The following is a 23,037-nucleotide window of genomic DNA, read 5'->3' as shown; positions in this document are numbered from 1 at the left end:
TACAAGTTTGCAATTTGTTTTGATTGACTTTCTTAATTAGCTGACTTCTGAGAGATTTCTATGTTTTCTGCTAAAAGTATTTCTTCAATGGAGTTTTTCACCACGAAATCACTCAACATGCATGGCCACACATAGATGGCGTAGCCAGACCAAAAGTATGCAACATAAGTTAGTATGTTTTTTCAACACTAGATGGCGACACACGCCGATTTGGTCGCAGATTTTCAAAGGCAATCAAATTCGGTTTAAAAATAAAATAATATTTATTTCTTTCTACAAAAACATCGTAAAACGGTTCTCTGCTTGGCATTCGACATATGATAGACACTGACTATTTACAGCTGATTATTGCCGATAATCGTACATAATTTGTGGCATGTGGTAAGGAAAGAAGTTTAGACATTTGGTTATCAGAATAGTGCGTAGGTGGATGTGTACATGTGAGGATGGGTGTATGGGTGGATAAATGCTGCAACACTTACAAGCTAAAATGCTAATTAATATAGCTAAGAATATAGCTAGAAATTCCTACAAACTACGAAAATTGTACAATGAAGTTTTGCATTTAAATATTCTGGCTTTCGTGCGCTCTCTTTCACAAAATGGCAATACGAAATATATGTGTGTTGTATGTGTGTGTGTGTGTGTGTGTGTTGTGGTGCATATGTGTGTGTTTTGGGTGTGGTTTCACTTTACATGGCAGCACCATTATAATGCTGATACATCTCGTCCCAGAACCTCTGTCGTTCCGGCTCCGGATTCGTCTTCATGGCAAGCGTTCCCGAGATATCCAAATAGTTGAGGCTGTTCATCACATTCGTTGGATCGATGGGCGCCCACTTGGTGGTCAAATGCGAATCCTCGACATCGGGCGTAGGGGTGCTGCATTGTCATAGTTAATTGGTTACCAGAAAACTTGGAGAAGTTCTGCTCAAAAACTCACCCGTATTTGGCGAAATTCGTCCACATGCGCACCATGCGATTCTTCACTTGCACTTCCAGCGATTTGGGGTCCAGGCTCAGGTTGAAGAAGCCAAACTTGAAGAGATATCCCAGCTCATCGCCATGACACACCCCCGGTCGGGGAATGCCGAGCATTCGCTTGTACAGCCCCAGAGAACCATCGAAGGAGAAGCGGTACATGTACACGGGAGCACTCCCATATTTGGCATGATTACGGGCTGTACGGCGAATTCCTTGCAGGAACATGAGATCAGTGAGGAGCTGCAATGGGGATAATTCACAAGAATCATTGAAGTTCATGGATCGTTGCATGCATTGCACTTACTGCTATCATCTCATCGACAGACTCAATGCCCACACGCTTGTTCCCCAGATAGAAGGAACGAATCTCACGGGTGACCCTGTCATGGACATGCGTGGCATTCAAGTCATGCGGCACCAGGCGTCCAAAGTCGTTCTCGATTATGCCCAGCAGCTGCGGATTCTTCCGCAATCCTAAATGGCAGATAGTTTAGTATTTATAGTACTCTGAGAGGGAATGTCCCACACGTACTTCTTATGAAGAGCATTGCCTCGTGGGTGTTGTAGCCCGTCATGTAGGCCACGTCGCTGTTGAAGTTCTGCTCGTGGTACATGTCACTGGGATGCTGGGTGATGAAGGGCTGCTCGTAGAACTGCTCCTCCGCGGAGTCCTGGTTCCAGTAGCCCTCGACATTCGGCACGAAGGGCAGTCCGATGTTGTTGCGCTGATCCTCTACCGTGATGGTGGTCGGCGCTGCCTCCACCAACTTCATCGCTGGCACCCGGCGCAGAAAGTCCAGGATTTCCTCTGTTCTGTTGGCACCCACGTAGCCCAGATTGGCGGCCAGCTGGGAGGCTCTCTTGCTGGAATTGGCGGACATGGACCAGGGATTCAGGGCGGAGCCACTCTGCGAGATGGCCCGGTGGAACAAGCCCTTGGCCATGGGCGACAGCAGAAGTAGTTGCACCGAGGAAGCGCCTGCAGACTCCCCGAAGACGGTCACCTGAGCGGGATCACCACCAAAGGCGGCAATGTTGTCTCGCACCCACTTGAGGGCCAGCACCTGGTCCTTCAGTCCCTGATTGCCAGGCGCATCGGGTCCAGCCGTGAGGAAGCCGAGTGGACCCAGTCGGTAGTTGAGCGTGACGAGAACAATGTCCTCCGCCACCAGGTAGTCCGGTCCGTAGAGGAAGGCATTGCCCGAGCCGAAGGAGAAGCCGCCGCCATGCAGCCACACCATCACTGGCCGTCTGCTCGACTCGCTGGAATCCTCGTCCTCCTTGGGCATGCGGGTGGTAAATACGTTGACGAACAGGCAATCCTCGTCTCCCTTGAAGGTGTCCAGGATCATGTTCTTGTGCGGACAGCTCTGGCCCTCCCTGGAGGCATCGCGGATGCCAGACCAGGGCTTCTCCGGCTCTGCCGAGCGGAATCTGTGGGAGATAATCTTGGTAAATGCTGCTTCATCAGTGTCTCGGTTCAACGCACCTTCTGGCTCCGATTGGTGCCGCTCCGTAGCGCATCCCCTTGAAGCTGTAGTAGCCTCCTCTCTCCCCAGAGCGGTACTTCTGGAAGCGTCCCCTCACCTTGCCCAGCGTTGTGGTCGCCACAATCTCACGCTCCTTCTGCTTGCAGGGGAATAAATCTTCGTTTAATCTGGGGTAACTCAAGTGCTTGTGAATTTTTAATTGCTTATTAATACAGTTACATGGCGCGAATGCCAAGAATGCAGAATTGCGCAACGAATTTGCATTAGAACCGGCATCAGGCAACAGCTAGCAGGCCGCAGGCACCAGGCACTCGGGCACTGGGGGAAATGTGTGCCATGGTGCAAGTGTTGCGCAATCGCCTCGGTCAATGCTCAGTGATCGATGGCCAAAAATGAAAAGCCAGTTCTCGCCTCCACTTAGGCCGAGAATGAATTTGCTTCGGGCGGTTCTCAAATGTCAGATCTTTCTTTGCTATTGACTCGACCTCAGCCCCAAGTTGAAGTTGATTTGGCTATGGCGGTTTCTGTTGCAGTTGCAGCTGCAGCTGCAGCCTGGCCATGTTTGGCCATCTGGCACTTAGCACTCCACGTTCAAGTTGAGATTTGATTGGGTCAAGCAGATTTACCAACACACATGTTTGACAATGCTCGGCGCAAGGTCGAGCCAGTGGCTGGCTTGAGACTCACCCGCAGAGATCGCACCACCTCCTGGACCACGCGCATCGCCCGCGAAGGCAGCAGCTGGACAAGCGAATTCGGATGCGAGGTCAGGGTCTTCCAGGCCGTCGTCTCCTGCAATTACATAGAGATTGAAACAATGTCATCAAAGTGGTGCAATTTTTACAACTACAACTGGAATATAAAACACGCAGATCGCCCAGTCCAAGTTCATTGGGTCCGTGTCCGACGTTGACAATTTTTTGGGGCTGTCCAATTTGTAATGATGTTAACTGTTAACGGACAACCTTCACCGACTGCTGCTACTGCTGCCAAATGAAATTTCATTTAATTGAAATGCCATTTGCATCATTACACTGCGCTACACTCGAACATAAAACTGGACTGCTGGACAGCTGGACAGCTGGCGGGGAGGTGGCAAGGTGGGCAATTAACAGCAACTACAGTCACGTGCTGCCTGAGGAAACGATCGCATTAGCCAGTCCCCACAGACCACAGACTCGCATTGGGATAAAGTTAGAGCCAGTGTGTGTCTCGAAGTGAATCATGACACAGTTAGATGACGATGATCGTTGGCTCTGTTGCTTTTGTTGTGAAGCACCAAATACCCAACGGGCAGTTTCAAGTTCACATTTTATTCGTTTTTATGCTAATTACATTTGCCGGATACCCTCACAGAGTCAACAAACACGCGGCTGATGTGAATGGAGCGCAGACACCACTGGCTGTGTGCTCTAGTGCGTGAGAGGTATCCGGAATTCGGTCAAGTTTTGTGTTGGTTTTGCATACGAAATGTTTTCGTTTTGGGCTTATGCTAATGTGGGTGTAGCAGGTTTATAACAGTTTTCAATTTGGCTCTATTCGCATCGCTGTTTGGCTTTAATTATAACTGTTTAATGCGCTTGTTGGCTTTTGTTCGATATCCAAACAAATTGAATGTGGCGGATAGCGGATAAGGCTTTTAAGAAGTGGGTCATTGTTCAATTGGCTCGAAGTGTGGCATGAACTGTGTTAAGAAAGCAATTAAAAGCACTCTGGATTGGTTGTCTGTCAACTTTGGAATGTAATCCGAAGTAAGACTTCGGGGCAGTCAATCTCTGGGCTATCAGATGCAGCTGCCAATACATAGACCATTTGCTAATATGTAAATTAGTGAGAGCAGCAGACACATCACATCATCATCATCATCATCATCGTGCACCCGTGCACTCGCACTCGCACTCGCATAATATTAGTTGCCACTTGCAATGCATCCATTATGTAATGGGCGCTTTCACGGTACGCTCGCAATCCAAAAATAAATGAAATGCAGGCCGGCAGATCGCAATGCAACAGGTGAAATAGAAAGTTATTGTCTGGATGGACTGTTGCATAAGAATTATCTACAAGTATGGCAAACAAACCGTGGTAGAACGGACCATGTCCAGTGACCCGGAAGAGCTGTCCGTTGCGGCAGTTGGCGCTGTTGTTGCCGTTGTATTTGCGGATATTGTTCGGGCTGTTGTTGTGGATGTGTCGATTAAAAAAAATGCTTTGGCTTGCAAATCTGGCGAATCACCGATAACCGACTCCGACTCCGACTCCGACCCCGGCACGCCCCAAACAGCGGCTGGAGGCTCATTTGGGGACTTTCTCTCGGTTTTCATTCGATTGCCGGATTCATTCGGTCGCTGCACACAAATTGCAAAGACAATTAGAGCAGTGGCCAGCAGAAGGCCCGCGATGGTAGCTCCACAGGCCAAATGGCGGCGACAGGGCATGACGAGGCGCACGCGGGGCCACAAGGGGGGACACGGGACAAGGGACAAGGGACTCGAGTCGCGGAACGGGGAATTTTGCTTTATGCAACCGACGACAATTGTACAAAATTTGTTGTTTGCCGCTTGCTGCTGCTGCTGCTGCTGCTGCACGTTGCAATGCAAAACCTATAAACTTTGATTTATTGAACTCAAGCGCAATCCCCTCCTCAATGGTGACACTTAACACTGCGGCACTGAGACAGTTACTGCAAAAAGTGTGCGCTGTCTTTGTGTTTGCGTTCGTTTCACTCGCTGCTAGTTTCGGGACCAACTGTTGAGCTGGGGGCACAAACAGCGCTTCAAATTAGATTCCACTTGTTCCTCGTTTTTGTTTTGGCCCGCCAGTCATTACACACACCCTGGCAGTGTCGAATGTGTTGGGGTATTTGTGACTAGATGCTAACAAACATTCGGAGTCACGAGATGTGAGAACCAAGCAGACCAACTCGCCCCAAGGTGTGTATGATTTAGTGTCCTACGTTGCAAAAGACTATAATTATTCTTCCATCAGCTGCAGGGTATCGCTTGGGCCACTCTTTCGCTGCCTCTACACTGTATACTTTATCTTATTAGAGTTGCACTTGTTACTCGCATTGTCTATCTGCTGTCCGTTTGCAGTTGTAAACACATTTTTTTGGTTTTGGTTTGTTTTTTAATGGCTTATTTTATAGCCCGAGTTATGTAAGGCACGCAATGGCTCGGTGCAGACATTGTGGCTTTGTGCGGTTGTTCTCTTCTCGGTTTTATCAGTCAATGTTATCCGACCGGCAAACGGAAATGTTTTTACATTTTAATGACAATATTTACCCAGAGTTAGTGTTGTTAGTCAGGGACATAACTTGATCATTGAAGATAGTTTTTATACTTTTTAATTGAATTTGCTCTGTGTTTTGATTGTGGGATCTACACTCGATAAGAGGGTGTGCCAGCGTATTGGCTAGTCGTCTCTGAGCTTTTCTACTGCCCAAACGTATTCGTTATGGCGTCAAGTGCATTGCTGGAATATGAAATTCTGATGACATACCTAGGCAGTTGCGTTTGGCTTGGGATTTGATTGAAACAGAGGCGTAGGCGTTGCTCAGAATGGGTTGCGGCATAGTGAAGTTTTTTAAGGGTAAAAGCGTAACTTCTGTTCTTTATTTGACCTCCCCAGTGATGTGTGCCACTCTGCCTGATTCATTGGCAGGTGTCAAACAAAACACTCAAAGGTGTCTGCACTCCAGAGGCAGAAAAAATGTGCGAAATACACATTCGCTGGCTGTGGCCACTGGAATTGGAACTGAAACTGATCAGCCCCACCTTTTTTGGCACTTTGACTCCTTGGCTCATAAAACCCATTAGCAGCCATATGTAAATGCAGTTGGTGGGGGCACAGAGCAATCAGAAAGTGCTACCGCAGACAACTTGGCGAAGCACTTGGCCAAAACAGAAGACAATAACTAGAGACAATGGGGAGACGTTCAGAGACACCCCAGCGACGCCAGCTCTGGTGTTGAGTTACCTTTTGGGGCGGCAACAAATTTGCGACACGATGTCAAAGTCACAGACACGCGCCCAGCGACCAGCGCTTTGTGGCTTTGATTTAAATATAAACCCAAAATGGTCGAGTCAGCTAAAATGAACAGCGCTGGCACGAGCTTCTTTTGTCTAAGCTTGAAGCCAGGGAAACTTAATTTATTCAAGAGATTCTTAGACCTACACGGACCAGACAGGTATTCCTGGTGGCTTGGACTCACCTTTAGTTGGTTGGAGATCTTCCCGGCACGTGCTATGGCAGTGCCGAATGTGGACGGAGCAATGGCAATGGAGGTGCTCTCCTCCCACAGCAGTAGTGTCACCAGGAAGAGCAGCAGCAGGCAGAGCATCGAGGGCGGGGGTCGCGGACCCGCTGACCGTCTGGCGGATGTCATGGTGCGCTTGGATCTTGGCTGGGTAAACAGATTCGAATAATGCATTAGTCGCTTGTTCCACAATCTGGTCTAATGTGTTTGCATAGCGTCAAAGCCGAATACCGAACACCAAACACTGAATGCTGAATACTGAACAACGATAACGAATGGCCAACAATGAATACCGAATCGAAGCGGGGCAAGAGCGTTGTGCGCAGCGCTTCTGAGCCAACTTCTTGGTCATGGCCAAGACAAAGACGCGAATGTCAACCGCTCGAGAGCCAGCACAAGCTGACTAAATCTTGCATGAGTACTTCACTTCCACTCCGGTCCACTCCAACGAGAGTTGACTCAGTTTTCCGGCACTCTCTGCGCTCTGCCGCTAGTCGCAATTTAAATTTGCTTGCGATTATTTTCAAATTTGTTCACTCTGTTTGTCTTGGACTAATACAGATATTATTCAATTGGTGTAGTGTGATTTTGGTTTAGTTTCTGGTTCCCTAGGTGAGGTCATTAAATATTTTGCATGCTCAGAGGGCGTATGATTAATTAGGCATTCATTAGGTGTGTGATATCGTCGGACGCTGATGACTTTAAGTTTATGTCACATTATTAATATATACATTTGATGTTTTACATAAACAGACAGACTCAATGACAATGGGCTAATTGAAAGGCAAGACCGGAAACCGAAGCGAGAAGGTCTCAAGAAGCGAACGAACTAGGTTTCGGGGCAACCTTTATCCACATCAAGCCGATATAGATAGGTGATAATTCGAGCTAAACAATGTTTCCTCTTCCTTAACGGCCGAAGAAATGCTCACAAGAGTCAGGGCACACCCACCAATCTACCAATCCATGAGCGACTGTTAAGCCAGTAACCCACTCCAACTTCCTACTTGCTGAAGTGCGACCAGTCCTCTCTGTCTCTTCATCTCTCTATCTCTCTGTCTGGGCCATTTATTGTTATGACAATGCCATGGCAACACTTGCACTTTCGTTGAAAGCTGTTTGGCCAGCTGCAGCGATGGCCAACCCAGAGAGAGAGAGAGAGAGAGAGAGAGAAATATCAAGCGGAAGAGAGCACAACCCAGCGATCAGCTGTGCACACTCTTTCTCCTTCTCTGTCTTTATATTTTAGACATAAATCACGATTATCGGCTCATTGGTATGGAGATATGATTACCACAATGCATGCCTCATATGCAAATCGGAGTTTGCCCGAACTTTGCGCAAGTCTGCATACAAATGTTGAAGCAAATCGAAACCGTAGCCCAAAGAAAATAGCAATCACAGAGAATGCGGCGGTTTTGTAATGCCCTGACCAATTGAAGACCCAAACAGCGAAAGAGATACGAGTACACGAAGAGACAGTGAGAGCTACAAATTAGCAGCAATGAAACGGGAAATTAACAGAAGCATTAACAGAGGCCAAATGCAGTTGGCAGCGGCAGTAGGAAAATCAGCAGTAGCCGCCTCGAAAGAGTAGGAAAATGCAGCCTAACTGTGTGTGTGGGGGGAGAGAGAGAACCCACCACCAGCTGACTGCTGTATGCGGGGAGAAGGAGCTGGAACTGAAAGCTGGAGCTGCAAATGGCATGGGGATTGCAGCCCAGACTTGGGAGCCCAGACCGGGGGCTCGAAGCACGAAGCCGGCCAGACGAGCTTACGACACGTTACGTAAGCGGCGAGCAAAACAAAAAAGGTAAATATTGGATGGGAAAAAGGTTGAAAAAAATAATGAAATAAATAAGTCGAATGGCTGATACAGCGAAAAGGCATTCAAAGAAGAGAGAAATTGCCAGAGAGAGAGAGAGAGAGAGAGAGGCACAATCCCGAAGAGAGGTGTGAGAAAGCGAGAGCTAAGCGGATGATAATGTGCCCAGTATTGAGCTTGTGCAGGCGTTCAAGCTACCAATTAACGGTAAATTTCGCTTGACCCATTGCATAAGAAGCCGGCGCAGCCAAAAACGGAACTAATCCGAACAATTTGGCAGGCAGCACAGATGAATTGATGTTCGCTTTCGTACTGACAAACTGCCACACAAAGTATTGGAAAGGCATGCGCCATGTGCCATGTGCCATGTGCCATGGAGAGGCACTCGCTCAACCAGCGAGCACGAGTACGAGTGTGTTGACGTTGGGGCATGAAGATTCATTAACAAAAGCTGTCTGTACAAATATTGCAGAGGACAAAACAGATAAATATTTGACACACATAATTTTGTTTTGGCTCAACGTGACTCAACAACAACCTCAACGGCAGCCCACTGCAATGCTCAGTTTTCCGAAGATTCGATTTGGACAAACAGTTTGAACACTCTGTTCAATATTTGCACAATTTCAATGGCATTCTGATGGGATCTGTTCGGGAATTCTTCTGCCATTTCGGGACACATGCACAGTTGCTGGTTAAACACTTTTCGATGCACTATCTAATTGGTTTTCTGTTGGGCAAGTTCAAGTTTGTGGCTTCTGTCTTTTGCCTACTTTGATTGCTGCTTTGGACTCGAATTCGGTTTTAGTTTTGGTTTCGGCTTCGGATTCAGACTCGGCTTCGGACTCGGATTCAGACTCGTCTTGCTCTCGCGTACCGTACAAAATTTCGTGCTTCTCGTTTGACTGTCGCCGACGAAGTGAAGCTGGGACTGTGCAGCGGTGCGCTTAAGCGTCAAATTGCTCTTACTTATACCTTAACCCCTGGTGTACGCCCGACCCGATCCGCTCTCCGTTTGGGCATGCATATCAGGGACAGAAGCTGTGCAAATATCCCAAACGTTTATCACCTGAGATGAGTTCATGATTGGAATAACTTTCACTTGGTTAACCAATTCTTAGCTTTAATTAGAATTGCTCTTCCAAGAAAGTTGGGTACTGGGACTCTTAGTAAAATGAATAAATATTGGGAGTTTATATTTGCAATGGATAATTAAATGTCGAAAACATTTCAGATTTCAGTCCCTAGCTCCAGCTGGCTCAAGCGTATTTTTAAAGAGTATTCAAGAGTCAGTCAATGCTTTGGGGAACTGCCTACATACCTATCCACATGGACAGACCCAGCTGAATAACAGCAGTTTGTGAAAAGCAGAGTTTCTATGAGCTTGAATTATGGCCGCACTCATTTCGAGTCCACGCCGGCTCACGCATATATTATGCAAAATTATATCTACATTTCAATTTTGGCAATTGGTTAGGTACCATAGAGCAAACAGGCTAATGACAGCCGCGTATTCTTGACCAAAATTGAGTTGTTTGGCCCTATTTGGTCATTTAAGGCACGCAGGCGGAGAGCTCTCGTTTATCGGAATCTATAGACACGTGCAATTAGGTGGCGACGCTACCGTTTATTGTCACCACGGAAAAGCAGTTGACACTGGACTGAGATGTGTGGAGATGGCACACCGTTTGAGATCAAGGATGCAACTAATAATCTGTGGCACAACCAGTCAAGGCAAGGCAGATACAGATACAGATAGACACACAGACAGGCGACAGACAGAATGTGGATGTGGATGTGGAAAAATAAACTGGCAATGGGTAATGGAATAACAACTGTAAAGGGTACTTCAAGCTCGACAATTAATGGCAGACATCTGATGAAAATGAACTTTTCACGAGTTGCAACTAATTAACGAAGCGATTGCCTAATCAAATGATCAAGTCACTTGAGCTGCAGTATTAGCGAAACAATTAAGCGGGGGATTCTTCCGAAGGGCCATTAAGTTATCAGCTCTTAGAGCTCTTTGGCTCTCTGACTGGGCTGGTGACCTCGTTGGGCTGTTCTCACATCGCCGCTCTACAGGCGAACTTAGCCAAGCGCAGATCGTAAACAAAAGAATGCCGTAGCACTGTGCAAATAAACCTCGAAAATACAAATGAAAAATGGAAAACGAACCGAAAATATCAGCAGCAGCAGCAGCAGCACGAGAGATATTCATTTACACCTGTGTTCATGAATTCATATTTTGTGCATTCTGGCAGCGTGTCTGTCTGTCTGTCTCAGTCTGTTGTTCTGGCCCCGAATGTGTGTCAACGCGTTTGGTTGTAATTATTCTACGCAAATATTTGATTACCGGGATGTGACATGTCCCCGGTCAGCGGGTTCAAGAGTAATCTACATAGAGATCGCACCAGGAAGAATACAAATGGGATGAAGATTTCACCGCAAGCGAAGCATCGCTGATGTGACGCAGGTGAAAGGCAGAACCTGAAGTTGGGGAGGCTCGTGTGGCAGCCACAGCTCAAGGATAGCTACAAGTTTATACAGCTCTGACGTCACTTGCGTCTTTGCACTCAAAAGAAGTTAAGAATTTGTACATGAGGCACGAAGATGTAGATAGTATCTTGGTGGTTGAAGACGATCGTTTAGTGGGAATTGTATGAATATTTGTATAGGAAATTGTGTATGACATTGTATGTATGATTATGTAGCAATGTTTAGTTTTTACATATAAAATACATTTACACTTACACTTTACATGAAGATCACAGCCTAAAAGTATGCACCACTTATATTAACAGACTCATCAAGCATGTTTTTCGGGTGTGTTAATGGGCATTTAGACTGATTTCTTTTTATTTCGATTTCTAATTGAACTTTTTTGGAGAATGCACAGTCCCTCAGTATCACAGCCCCTCACAGAAATACATCTAAAAACAATGATAAGCTCTAACTAATGTAACAGTTGCTGTCTATCTTGTATTATCTTGAACAGCATAAAGCCCAAAAAGATCACAACGACAGCCATGATGCCGAAGTGGAGGCTCAGCAACAGCAGGTTGTCCAGGCTGTAGTAGCGCATTAGAGGAACCTCCTCGATGTTCATGCGCATGTGGGAGACGTTCTTGTGTCGGAGCGCGTACTCCGTCCACCAGACTGCAGTCTCCAGGGGACTCATGGGTCGATCCTTGAAGCACTGCGACAGCTCCTTGGCCTTGCGGGCGTACCGCGGATCCTCGAGCATCGATCGGATGGTGGTGGTCAATGCGTCCACCGTCATGGTGTTGATGTCAAGGCTCTCGGCCACGCCGACCTTCTGCATGCGTCTCATGTTGCCAAACTGGTCAAAGAAGACCGGCAGTCCCAGCATGGGAACTCCGCTGTGAACCGCCTCTATGATGCTGAGGAGTCCACCGTTGGTGATGAAGAGCTTGACATTCGGATGGGTCAGCACCTGGCGCTGTGGACTCTGATGAATGGTGTAGATGTTATCCGACTTGTTGGGCAGCTCCATCTCTCTTTTCCAGACGATGCGCTGCTCTAGCTGGGCAAAGGTATCCAGCAGCTGCTGCTGCAGTTTCTCGGGCAGGAACCGGACCATGATCTCCATGCCCATCGAGAAGTAGATGACGCCGTGCTCGGCCTCGTCCAGGATGCGTTGCAGCTCTTTATCGCACGGCTCCGGGGGCTCGCTGAGGTGTAATCCGGCCACCTCGATGATGTTGGGTACGTTGGCTCGAACCCGGCCCAGGCTGAAGTGAGTATTCATCAGGATCACTGAAAACCTGGCCCGCAGGTCACCGAGCATCTCGGGGGGATAGCCGAAGAACTGCTTCAAGAGACGCAGCTGAGCTGGCCGGTAGATCATGGTCTCGATGAGCTGTTCCTCGGTTATGTAGATCCAGTTGTACCATCTGCTCAGCAGCGAGTTGTCCCACAAGTATCCTGCAGGCGAGATGGGCTCATAGACACTGGGCGAGGGATTGCCCGCGAAGTAGTCCACTGCCCAATTGATGCTCACAGCCGACATGCCCATTAGGGGTGCATCATAGAATTCAGCCAGCCCAAAAAGGGAATCCATGTGAATGGTCTCCAGAGTAATTATATCGAATTTCTCGCTTCTGTTTCGAAGCATCTGCTGGACCGCACTGTCGCTCAGAATTGCGTGAGACATGTTGTACAGAGACATGGAAGTTAAACGCCCCTCGGACCATTTGCTTGATATGAATTCCATGAACACATCTGAGTTCATAATTTCTGCAGGAAAGTAAGGCAAATGGTATTCACAGCAATTCTCTTTATATATGAAATGCTCACCCTGTGTTTGTATGTCCAGCATCGGGACTCGAATGTGACGGACTCCCTCGATGTCGCTCGGCATACTCACTGGCGTTATCATTGTCACCTTGTGGCCACGCTGGGTGAGGGCTCGCATCAGAGGACTGACAAGCTTGAATGGAGAAGAAAATCGGTAAGGAAAAACCGCTAATATATTGGCAGCCCGTGCTAGCTCCAGGAAGAGGAGCAGCGAAAGCGCTAGCCAAGCACTGCCGAGGCGCATTTTCACGTTTTTTCTTTGTCGGCTTCTGGTCCGTGCATGTCGGAGCTCTACACTGAAGTGAGTTGCAATCTAATCTAAAATTCTGTGCCAGCACAGAGAGTCACAATCGAATTACACGCCATAACAATAAATACATTGATAGCTGATATCTGCTGATAATTGTCAAAAGAGAGAATAAGATAGAGCATTTTAATGAATTAAGAGAGCGAAACAACATCAGCTGTTGGCCTTGCAGCATAAAGAGAAATCTTAGTTTAAGTTCAAAGACCTTTGCAGTTCAAAGACCGTTAAAGTTTGTTTCAAAAAGCATTCGAAATATCCCAAAAAAGTACTTTTGTTGCTAGATTTGCCTCTTTTCTCGAATAATGTGCTATCTCTTTCAACATCCACTTTATCGTCATATAGCTAGCTCTTTTCCGCAATCAACGCATGCGCAGATTTTCTCCAAATGAAATTCACAAACTGCCGCCAGTGCTCACGGGGATGGAGCCATAATGGTACTTTATGGCGTCGTCCTTTAGTTATCCATTTGTACCCAATGGAACCATTTCACATCCTTGCCATAAAATATTTTATTCTCTCAACTTAAATCGCTGCCGCTTATGGCGCTGTTATTTGGGACTCTAATTTGTAGCGCCATCCATTGCCTCCCATTGTTAGCTTGCTGCTTACTGCAAAAAAAACTGTAACTCTTATACCAACAAATACCCCTTTCATGAGATGAAATTCTGCTTTAGGAACTGCCCGTAATTCACAATACGCACCCAACCCGCACTATATACAAAAGTGATATTTCGCTTCCGTGGAAATGGAGCAGAATCATTGAAACAAAGTGTCAGCCCAATCGCACGCATCGACCTGCAAGAATGTGTTCAGCTCTTTAACATTCAGCAAGTTGTACTGCCCCGCAAGGTGGAGGTGCAAAATGGCATCGCTCTCCATTTGGGCGAGCACAGGCCGAGCTCTCGTAAATGCAACTGTGCGTTTTATATGTACTTTGACTATAACTCAAAGTGCATTTCGGCAGCGTAGCTATTTGCATTCTGCGGGGGAGCCTGGTGTTGGTGCCTCTTAAACATGCATGAGCTGCAGCAGGGGTGCGACGGGGCGCAGAATGATGGAGTAGCGGGACCCACGGGGATGACTGCTGTGGCGCCCAATCAACTCTGCATCGGGGGATGGGAGTGAGGTATAGTAGTAGGCAGACCCAAATTAACTTAACACTCATAAATCAGCGTTAACAGCAACCGCAAAAAGCGTTGCATAAAAAATGGTTATGGCTGCTCCTCTTTTTCGGCGCTTTTTTCGGCATGTTGTAGTTGTCCCTTTGACGTTTGCCGTCGAGGGGAGTGGGGTGACGGCTCTGTGGCAACAATGCATCGTTGCACTGCAAATAAACAGCTCTCGTAAAATGCAAGCGTTTGCATTGCAGAGTTGATGGCAGCAACAGCACCACCCATTGTCAGGCGCACGGGAATATCAGGCTAAGCAATCCCAATGGCGGCAGGCACCTGATGAAGCAACACACATTTCAAATTGTGTCTAATCTCTATGACAGGAGGCTTTACTCTGACAAGAGTATAACGAAATTAAATCGATTACGGGAGCCTCTCATTTGCAGTTGCACTCTCCCCGATGATACCCGATATCAAGAGGTCGGTTCGAAGCTCTCTGCTGATGGATTCTTCTCTTTGTTGGACATGCTCTGCGGGGGTTACGGCTGCTGTTTTGTTTTCGATTCTCCATGTTGCTATTTTTCCTGTTCCCTGACATAGTAACTGGCGGGCAATTCGGTTCGGTTGCCCCGAAATTGCTGCCGTCAATTTTGGTAATTAAATTGTAGTGCACAATTTGCCATCATTTTAATCGGCATCCAATCATCGTCCCCAAGCAATTTAGATGGATTTCAGCTGGAAGGATGGATTATTCCCATGAACGGTCCCAAGTAATTGATCACCAAGAACAGTAAAACAAAAGAAGTCACTTCAGGCGCGGAAATGTAAATGATATCAATGCGGTAACTCAAGCTGACATTATTTATGCACTTTTGATTTGGACCTCCGCCCGATGCAAAGAAGTGCCGAGCACTAAATCACAATTTGCCGCCAGCTGGCGATGACAAAAAGCGACTTGAAATGACAGCCCCACTCCTTCGCCATGGAAAAAACTGCCGTCTTGGCAAACAAAACCTCAGCAACAGCTGGGCACTGGGACGTCTACTGTCTGGGGATGGACCTTCGTTGGGTGTTCCTTGCCTCTTTTTTTGTGCATCCATTACGCCATTGAGGAGTCTCTGAAATAATTTATGCACGCAAACGCCAGCGGAAGCGGAAACGCTGCCGGAAGCTGTCTAATTATTCAGCGGCAGTTGGTTAATAGAGTGGCCCGTCTCTGACTTGTCGACGCTGCTCGCTGCTCTCTCGGTGCGTATTTTGCATGTCTGCTGAGTGATCCCTTTGCCAACTGTTGCTCCGGGCTGGGGCTTTTAATTATCTTAATGGCCCAATGCGGCGCAATATTGACTTTTAGCCTTCTGGCAAAAGCTCCCACTGTAACACGCACATCGCGGAGATATGGCACATTGCATCTAGCGCAAAACAATAAAACGCTTGCCAACCCATCCCGGCAGGTGTCGCTGCCGTGATAATGTCAACAGCGGAAACAATAAAAGCCGCAGTTGTCTTTTACTTTTGCTGCGGGCTGCCACGAATGGAGGCAGCAGGTGGGACTGTCTGCTCCAGATGAAGATAGCGGTTGACAGGGGCAGGAATGGTGCTGCTGCTGGCTCTGTGTTCTGTAATGTTTAACTTGCTGTTGCCCTTTTTCCTTTTCTAATAAATATAATATGAGCGATGCCAGTGGGATGTGTGTGTGTACCTATTCAGCAATCCTATTAGAACCTGTCTTTCCTTTCCCGTGCCACAAATTGTTTGCTTTTACTTTTCATTTCCGTTTGCGCCTAAAAGTTGTCAAAGGGTTCGGTTCGGTTCGGTTTCCTTTCAACTCGAGTGCCGCCTCTCCTCCTCAGACTTCACAGAAAAAGTTGGCCGAGAGAGAGGAGTCCTGCGCCCTGCTCGACCCACATAAATTCAAGTTGCTTCACACGCCGCTGACAAGCGTCAAACTCGATAAATTACATTTCGTTGTGGGCCTGCCTGTCTGTCTGTCCGGTCTCCACTGCGGCTTCATAAATTGATGCTGGCCATCTGACTGGCCACGGCCTTGAACCGCTGCCCGGGCGCTCCTTTCAGCCTGCAGAAGCCACTCGTGGCTGCCTCTGCTGCCCGCTCCAGATGCTCTCGAGTGTGGCCAATGCAACTTTAGTTACGTTTGTGTTGCGTTCTGTTGTGTGGCATGCCGCAAAAGTTCCACCCCCAACGCAGGCAAAGGCGAAATTAAAATTTATATGTCAAGCAGGCACGAGCAGAGCAGAAACTTTTGCACCAACTTTGCGGTCTAAGGCCCGGAGCTGGCAGAAAGCAGCTAACTTTTGTGCCACATTGAGCGCAATAATACTAACAATAACAGTTTTATCCCCAACCCACAGGCGGCTGCACAGCACCACCCACACGAGGTCCACCAACTCCACATGCCAGGCTACAAGGATAATGCTGCCCCCGGAGGCTCATTTTGCTGCTCTCGTTATTATTTTCATGGGCAGACAAACGGAAATCCAAATGCCAGTGCTCTCTTGCAAATGCGATCTTCAGTGGGCTTAAAGTGTCAGCTGTGGTGCTGCTCTTTGTCCCGGTTTCGGTGCCCGACAGGCCCACAAGTCCCAATTAGCCGCCCGAAAACCTCCAGTGGGACAAACGCCGCTCTGGTATCTAGCAGTGAGCTAGTCCATTCTCCACTGGCTGACTTTTATGAGCATAAGCACAGCCAATAAAACGCTCAACCTCATGCGATTATCGCCTTTGCCTCCCGCGCGGCCAGAGCACCTAAAATAAGCTCGAAGAGCCAAAAGGATGCTTGGAAGGGGGTGAATGTTGTTGCTCTCAACTGCAATTGCAGCACTCTTGGCCCGCTCTTTTGGGGTCCTTGCTGGCTTTTAAGCGTTCAAATATTTATAAAGAGAAAAATGTTATGTTGACGCGCTGGCGGCCATTTCAAAAGGAGGTACAGGGACATGGCCATGGAGCAGGAGCAGGAGCTGGAGCTGGAGCAGAACTGACTAAATGCAGTGCAAGTTAAGTGCTGAAAATTAGATGAAATGCAGAGTAAAATTGTACTTGGCCTTCGCCCAACTAAGCGTGTGGCCATAAACAGCGGCAGTCATAACCATTTCGCACTGGATCTCCCTCTCAGTGTGAATACGACCCATGAAATGGGTTTTACTTTGAGTATATTCAGCTGATGGAATTGAAATGTATTTCTTAAAGCTATTGCCACTTAAAATAGTTTAACGATTGACTTGAAAGCTGTTCATTTGAGTTTCTACTTGGAGTATTGCATCTTGCAATGTTTTATTGTATTATTTATCCCATTTACTCCCTCCATCAGTCTAGACACACGCATTGTTGTGCATTTTAATCAAGGCTGTCATGTATAATTCCAAGCTGCAGCCACAGAAACCAAAAGCCCTCGGAAAACTTCACATCAAGTGAAGAAGATGACACAAAATAGGAGCCGTATGCATTCCAAATACTGCGCATACGTCGCGTGGCTCGGGCCCATATCACAGAGAGGCAGAGGCAGAGGCAGAGTGGCTAACCAAAGGAATATGCGGACTTTAACTAACTGACTGGGACTGCAGACAGTGTCAGCGTTGCGGCATTAAGACCTCAGCTGAAATGATTACATGCCTGTTTAGATTTGTCAGAAAATGAAGAAGAAGGCAAGCACAGCAAGCAGAGCCAGCTCATGTATTTTCCACTTGATAAATGATCAAATTAAGCATGGACGCAAAAACTGCAGCAGCTGCTTTAAACTTCTGCTCGGCATTGTCTTGGGGCATAGAACACTTTCGCTGCACGGAAAGCAAAAGAAAAATAATACTGCCAGACGTCGGACAGTCTTCTGCCTTCGAGACTGCACCACACTCCTCCACTGCTTGATATGCACTGCATGTCTTCTACTTTTGCTGCTGTTGCAACCTGCTTTACTTTTGCGGCATCTTGCTGCTTACTTTATGTGGCTGCTTGTGTGCGGTCTGCCCCATGAAGAGTCCCGTCCCGTCCCCCGTGCACTCACTCCTCGGCAGACTCTCCTTTCACACAGAGATAAAATAACGCGCATCATGTTGGCTGGCACTAAACTATTTGGAAAAATCGTGCACGTTTTCATTTAGCTGAGTGCACGCGGCTGCCACAGTTGCCAGCCCGTCCAACCGGAAGTCTATGCTGCGGCGGGTCCTCTTGCAGCTGCGCTCCTTCAGCTCCTGCCACTGCCACTGCCACTGCCAGAGCCAACAGATGCAAATGCAAGTTACTAGCCTCTTATCGAGATTTATGGCAAATATTTTTATTTTTTGGCCAAAAAACGCAACACATAAATTTATCTACTTGAAACTTGGGTGGTATCCACACACCCTGCCTCCTGCTGATTAGCCATGCCTTGACCCTGAGAGGCATTCATTCTCTCTTCAACGTTTATCTTTTAATTGTTTTGCTCTACACACAATTTGGGTCAGCAATTTGCCTTTGGGCTTCTATTGCAAAACTAATTGCAATAATTAGGCCAGAGCTGGCAATTTTAATCACTGCCATTGTCTGGGCAAACACTTGACTGGGTCCTGCCGGCACATGTGACAGTTCACATGCAACTAATTGCAATCGAAACTTATTCTATGTCTCTCTAATGTCTCATGAAGATACTAAATTATTTATGTGCTTATCCATTTGCCATCTATTGGCTCATCAAAATTCACCGAATTTACTCAGATACAATTTAATTTTCTGCATTTGATGGAGGTTAAATGCTGTCCCCTTGTGGGCTAGCAAACTGCTTTATTCTTGGTCCATTATTTCTCTGGCGTTATTAACTCTGTTAAAGAGTCTCCATTTTCCATTTTCTAATAAATAATAATGCTACAGCGTTCTGTGGACTCCTTTTGCAGCTGCAAATATTTCATTCTGACAAAGCTGTGGATGAAATCTGAAAGCGCAACAAAAACAGTCATCCAACATTTCTTTTGATGTCCAATGAAAGGGTATACTGGCTTTGCGGGAAAGATTCATATGTTCAATTATACATTGGTTAATCTTTGCCAGAGCCATTTTAATTAGCCATTTTCTTTTTGATTAACTCGAAAGCGTCTTGAGTGGATTATGATTGGAGCTGCGAGGGTATCTGGCACTTCAATGTCGTGGCAACTATTTCCTTCTTGTTTCTGGTCTGCGGTTCCCTGGAAATATGAGCTAACTGCCTGCTGTTGAATTTATTTGCGGTTTCACCGCTGCACGCCCCCTCGCCGGCACTTCACATGAGCAGCATATATGCATGTGCAGCAGCGACTGGTACGAGGTGAGTGCTATGCTGTTCCCTTTTGGGCACTGCCGTTGACAGTTTGTTGCCATTTGTGTTGCTGAAAAATGCGCTGCCTTAAACGCAGGGCATAAATTTAATCTGCCACAACACAACATCGGCCGCAGGCGAAAATTAAATTTTCGCCTTTTCCTCATTTTTGTTTCCCGTTCACGCTCTATTAGTCTAGCCCCTGCAGGGACTCGGGCGGTGGCAGCAGGAAGGCAGAGCGGGTCGTGGCGGAGCATTTTGAAAAGTTGCACATTATAAAAACAATTTTGGCAAGTTTGGAGTTGATTCAATTTTTGTTAGCAGAACTTTTTGCCAGCTCCCATGGAGCAAAAGGCGAGCGTCTCAGAAAAGTTGTGTCGTAACAGAAGCGGAGGGAAACCAATTAATTGCAGTTGCCAGGCGGGGCGAAATTGTTCTATAAGGTTTATGGATATATCAATTACCATGTTCAGCCATTAATCATTCCGTTTTACAACTAACAGTAGAACATTGCAATATGTATATTCAATTATGTATTTCATTTGCTATGCAAACACGTTTCTCTTGTTTGCATTTTAATTATGTCAGTGGTAGGACACACACACACACGCCCAGAGGGCAGGCACCCTTAAGCGCATTATGCACGCCGCTGACTGATTGCAGTCATGCTGACATTTTAAATGCATATTTGGCTAGGCTTTGCACTCGCATAATGGCAGATATCACAAACATTTCGCCGCACGTTGACACGTGCAAATAATGCAACTGCCGCGGAAACGCAACCTCCGCTTGACACATATGGAGAATATGCAGAGAAAGGGCTTGGAGCTATGCAGGTGTCGCTGTTATAACTTCCAATCGGTCTGCATTACAAATTCCTAAAGCGTCCTAAAGCATTGCAGGGCTTGTCACTGACTGTGGGGCGTGTACGCAACATTCCATACGCGGCTCGCAACCGACTGACATGAACTACCAGCTGGCTTAATTAGAGCTGGAGCATTACCCGTGTCCGGTTTTTGGCGAGGGGCACATTTTACAGATTGAAAATTGATGAATCGTGTTAGTCAGGAGAAAGCTTTCATTGGATTGAAATTCCTCAATTAGGAGATCTTTCTTTGGCGCTAGCCCGAGGATAACGCTCCGTATCTCCATCCAAGATTTATGGCCAGGGAATGTATCTGTCATTAGGGATTCCCTTTGTTCTCCTTGCGAGACAAAGAAACAAAGAATCTCGCCTGTCGGCTTCTTATCTGCCTGTTTGTCTGTTTATTCAGCCTGCCTGGATGGCCGCTTTTGTATGGCTTAGTTCTCGCTAGCCTTTGTCCAGTGCTGGCCTCCATGCCGGCCTGGGCTTAGAGTGTAAGAGCCAAATAATCCTTTCAGGCAATTAGCTGGCAAATCAATGCTCTCTGTCAGCAACTATCGGACGAGCCGCTGACTAGGGACCCGTACCAAGTTAATTTGATTTATGCTCTGCTAATTGGATGCTCACCCCGAGTAGGGCGAGTGTGAGCGAGGGAAATGTGCCAGCGGAGAGGCCACATTAATCCGCTAATAAAAGCATGAAAGTATTATGTGTAAACACGCACACTCGTACAGAGGGAGAACTCACACAGATGCTTAGACCCACAAAGAGGAAAAACGTTGGGAAATTGCGAAAACCGTGCCTGAACTGACACTGGAGCTTGTTCCTGCCCTCCTAATTAAATATAATTAGAGTTGTGCTGCAACCAGCTACAGACAGAGCCAGACACGCAGGAGGCATCCTTGCAGTTGGGCATTAGCTGGTCCTTATGACAGAGTCAGCATCTGTCAGTGTAACCAGAAACATATTCCCCACTCGACCCTTTGCACTGTCACAGCATTTATTACTGTTTCATTTACTGCAACTTTTTAGGAAGTTTGAGCAGATTTATAAACTGCAAGTATGTCACACGGAAGTCTCCTAACAAAGGAAGACGTAAGCCCGAAGATAGCTACAAAGAAGCTTAATATTACATCAGATTGGTGGCCGTCAACAAGTCAGCACATGGAGAACAAAGAGGGAAGGAACAATGTAGAAATAAAATCAATGAAGACAATTGGTACTTTACCCAGGAGTAAACCATGCGACGACAAGGACTCGACTCCACTGCTACTCGCACTCCGCATAGCCTGGCAGGACACAAATTGAATGACTGACAAATGCACTTATCTACGAGCAAGCTGAGCAAGTTGGACGAAGCTTATGGGATTTGCATACGCAATAAGCCAACAAGAAAATGCTACACCCAACAAAAAATGAGAAACAACACAGAAAATTCCAGAAAAAAAATAAAATAAAAGTAAAATCCCCAAAGTCTTTAAATACGTCAATAACAAATGCACTGTGAATCACTCATGTTCCTCTCCATCTGCGTTTTGCTGGAAACTACAAGTACGATTGTGCTACGAAAATTGAGTGATTGAAATTTGTTTGATTAGAAAATAAGCAAACATCCATCTCTGTACTGGGTCTCCACTGAAGCGGACAATGTGTGTGCTCGAGGCCCCATTGTGCAATATTTATTGTGCTTTAAGGACTGTGTTCCACCCCCAGCCACATATACGACACACAAAAACCCACAATAAATAAATATATATGGCCAAAGCAATGTGTAGTTCTGTTCTCGTGAATGGAAAGTCCTGCACATAATAAACAACTGCGAAAGCAATGCAGCATGCCCACACTCAAAGCAGTCGAAGAAGCGGCGGAGCAGTCGATGCAAGGGGTGGTTCCCGCATATTTTTAATAAAAGCAAAATCATCACAAAAGCTCTGGGGAAATGTTGGTTATATTAAAGCGAGCAAAGGGCCAGCCTCGGCCAAGTAAACAGAGCCAGCCCGCGGCAAGCCCAGCCATGGAACACAAGGCGAAGGCAGCAGGCAGCAGGCAGGCCAAGAAAAAAGAAAGAAAAATACAATAAAAATTACTGGACCGAATGCATCATAATGTTTATGTCAAAAATGAACAGCAACAACAGAAAAGAGCCAAGCCAAGGAGATCGGCCATCCTGCTCCAGCTCCAGCTCCAGCTGGCCAGGCCAAGATGCAGTTCCTGTCCCCAGGCGAAGGGCAGTCGGTTGTGGCCTTTGTTCCAAGTAGGAGCTGCCTTCACCCGGCCTCCCAGTTAGATGTTCTGGCCCACTGTGAAAGGGATATGTTCAACATGCACCCACACTACATAATTGTGGTGGCGGTGCTGCTGCTGCTGCTGTTGCTGGGGCAGCATCAAAATTGATTATGGGGCAGCTGGGGCCAAGGTATATGTATGTCTATGTGTGTGTGTTTGTGTGTGTTTAGAGAATCCAATGCTAGCAGGGCAGAAAACTGAGCTGCCAAGACGGAATAGTGAAGTCTGCCTGCACTCGGGTTTATTTTCTCCATAAACTTTCCTGAACGAGCAAAAGCCAGTCTCTTGCAAGGTTTTCCTCTTTCTGCC

At 46.9% G+C, this 23,037-nt stretch overlaps 2 protein-coding genes across 7 annotated transcripts; both read right to left on the bottom strand.

The window, feature by feature from the left end:
• Positions 1 to 239: 239 nt before the first annotated feature.
• LOC117583278 (esterase B1) lies at positions 240 to 9,486 on the bottom strand. Of its 6 annotated transcripts, none has more exons than XM_034271511.1 (8): positions 9,435 to 9,486; positions 6,688 to 6,879; positions 3,162 to 3,266; positions 2,474 to 2,613; positions 1,517 to 2,418; positions 1,289 to 1,458; positions 944 to 1,224; positions 240 to 882 (listed from the first exon to the last, which is right to left on the bottom strand). In XM_034271511.1, the coding sequence occupies exons 2-8, from the start codon at positions 6,859 to 6,861 to the stop codon at positions 693 to 695; spliced, it is 1,962 nt and encodes a 653-aa protein (XP_034127402.1). In that variant the 5' UTR covers positions 6,862 to 6,879; positions 9,435 to 9,486; the 3' UTR covers positions 240 to 692. The 6 variants fall into 6 exon arrangements, with proteins under 6 accessions (XP_034127402.1, XP_034127401.1, XP_034127400.1 ...); XM_034271510.1 differs by having other exon boundaries at positions 9,331 to 9,485; XM_034271509.1 differs by lacking the exon at positions 9,435 to 9,486 and adding an exon at positions 9,242 to 9,311.
• A 2,024-nt stretch (positions 9,487 to 11,510) lies between these two features.
• On the bottom strand, positions 11,511 to 13,176 carry LOC117582797 (2-hydroxyacylsphingosine 1-beta-galactosyltransferase-like). The gene is made up of 2 exons (XM_034270823.1): positions 12,878 to 13,176; positions 11,511 to 12,817 (listed from the first exon to the last, which is right to left on the bottom strand). Exons 1-2 carry the CDS (start codon positions 13,119 to 13,121, stop codon positions 11,514 to 11,516), a joined length of 1,548 nt encoding a protein of 515 aa, XP_034126714.1. The 5' UTR covers positions 13,122 to 13,176; the 3' UTR covers positions 11,511 to 11,513.
• Positions 13,177 to 23,037: the final 9,861 nt, after the last annotated feature.

Source organism: Drosophila guanche, unplaced genomic scaffold, assembly GCF_900245975.1.
Source record: "Drosophila guanche unplaced genomic scaffold, DGUA_6, whole genome shotgun sequence".
In the NCBI taxonomy this organism is placed as follows: Eukaryota; Metazoa; Arthropoda; class Insecta; order Diptera; family Drosophilidae; genus Drosophila; species Drosophila guanche.
The sequence above is the reverse complement of the archived record's forward strand: the minus strand, read 5'-3'. Positions and strand labels throughout refer to the sequence as shown.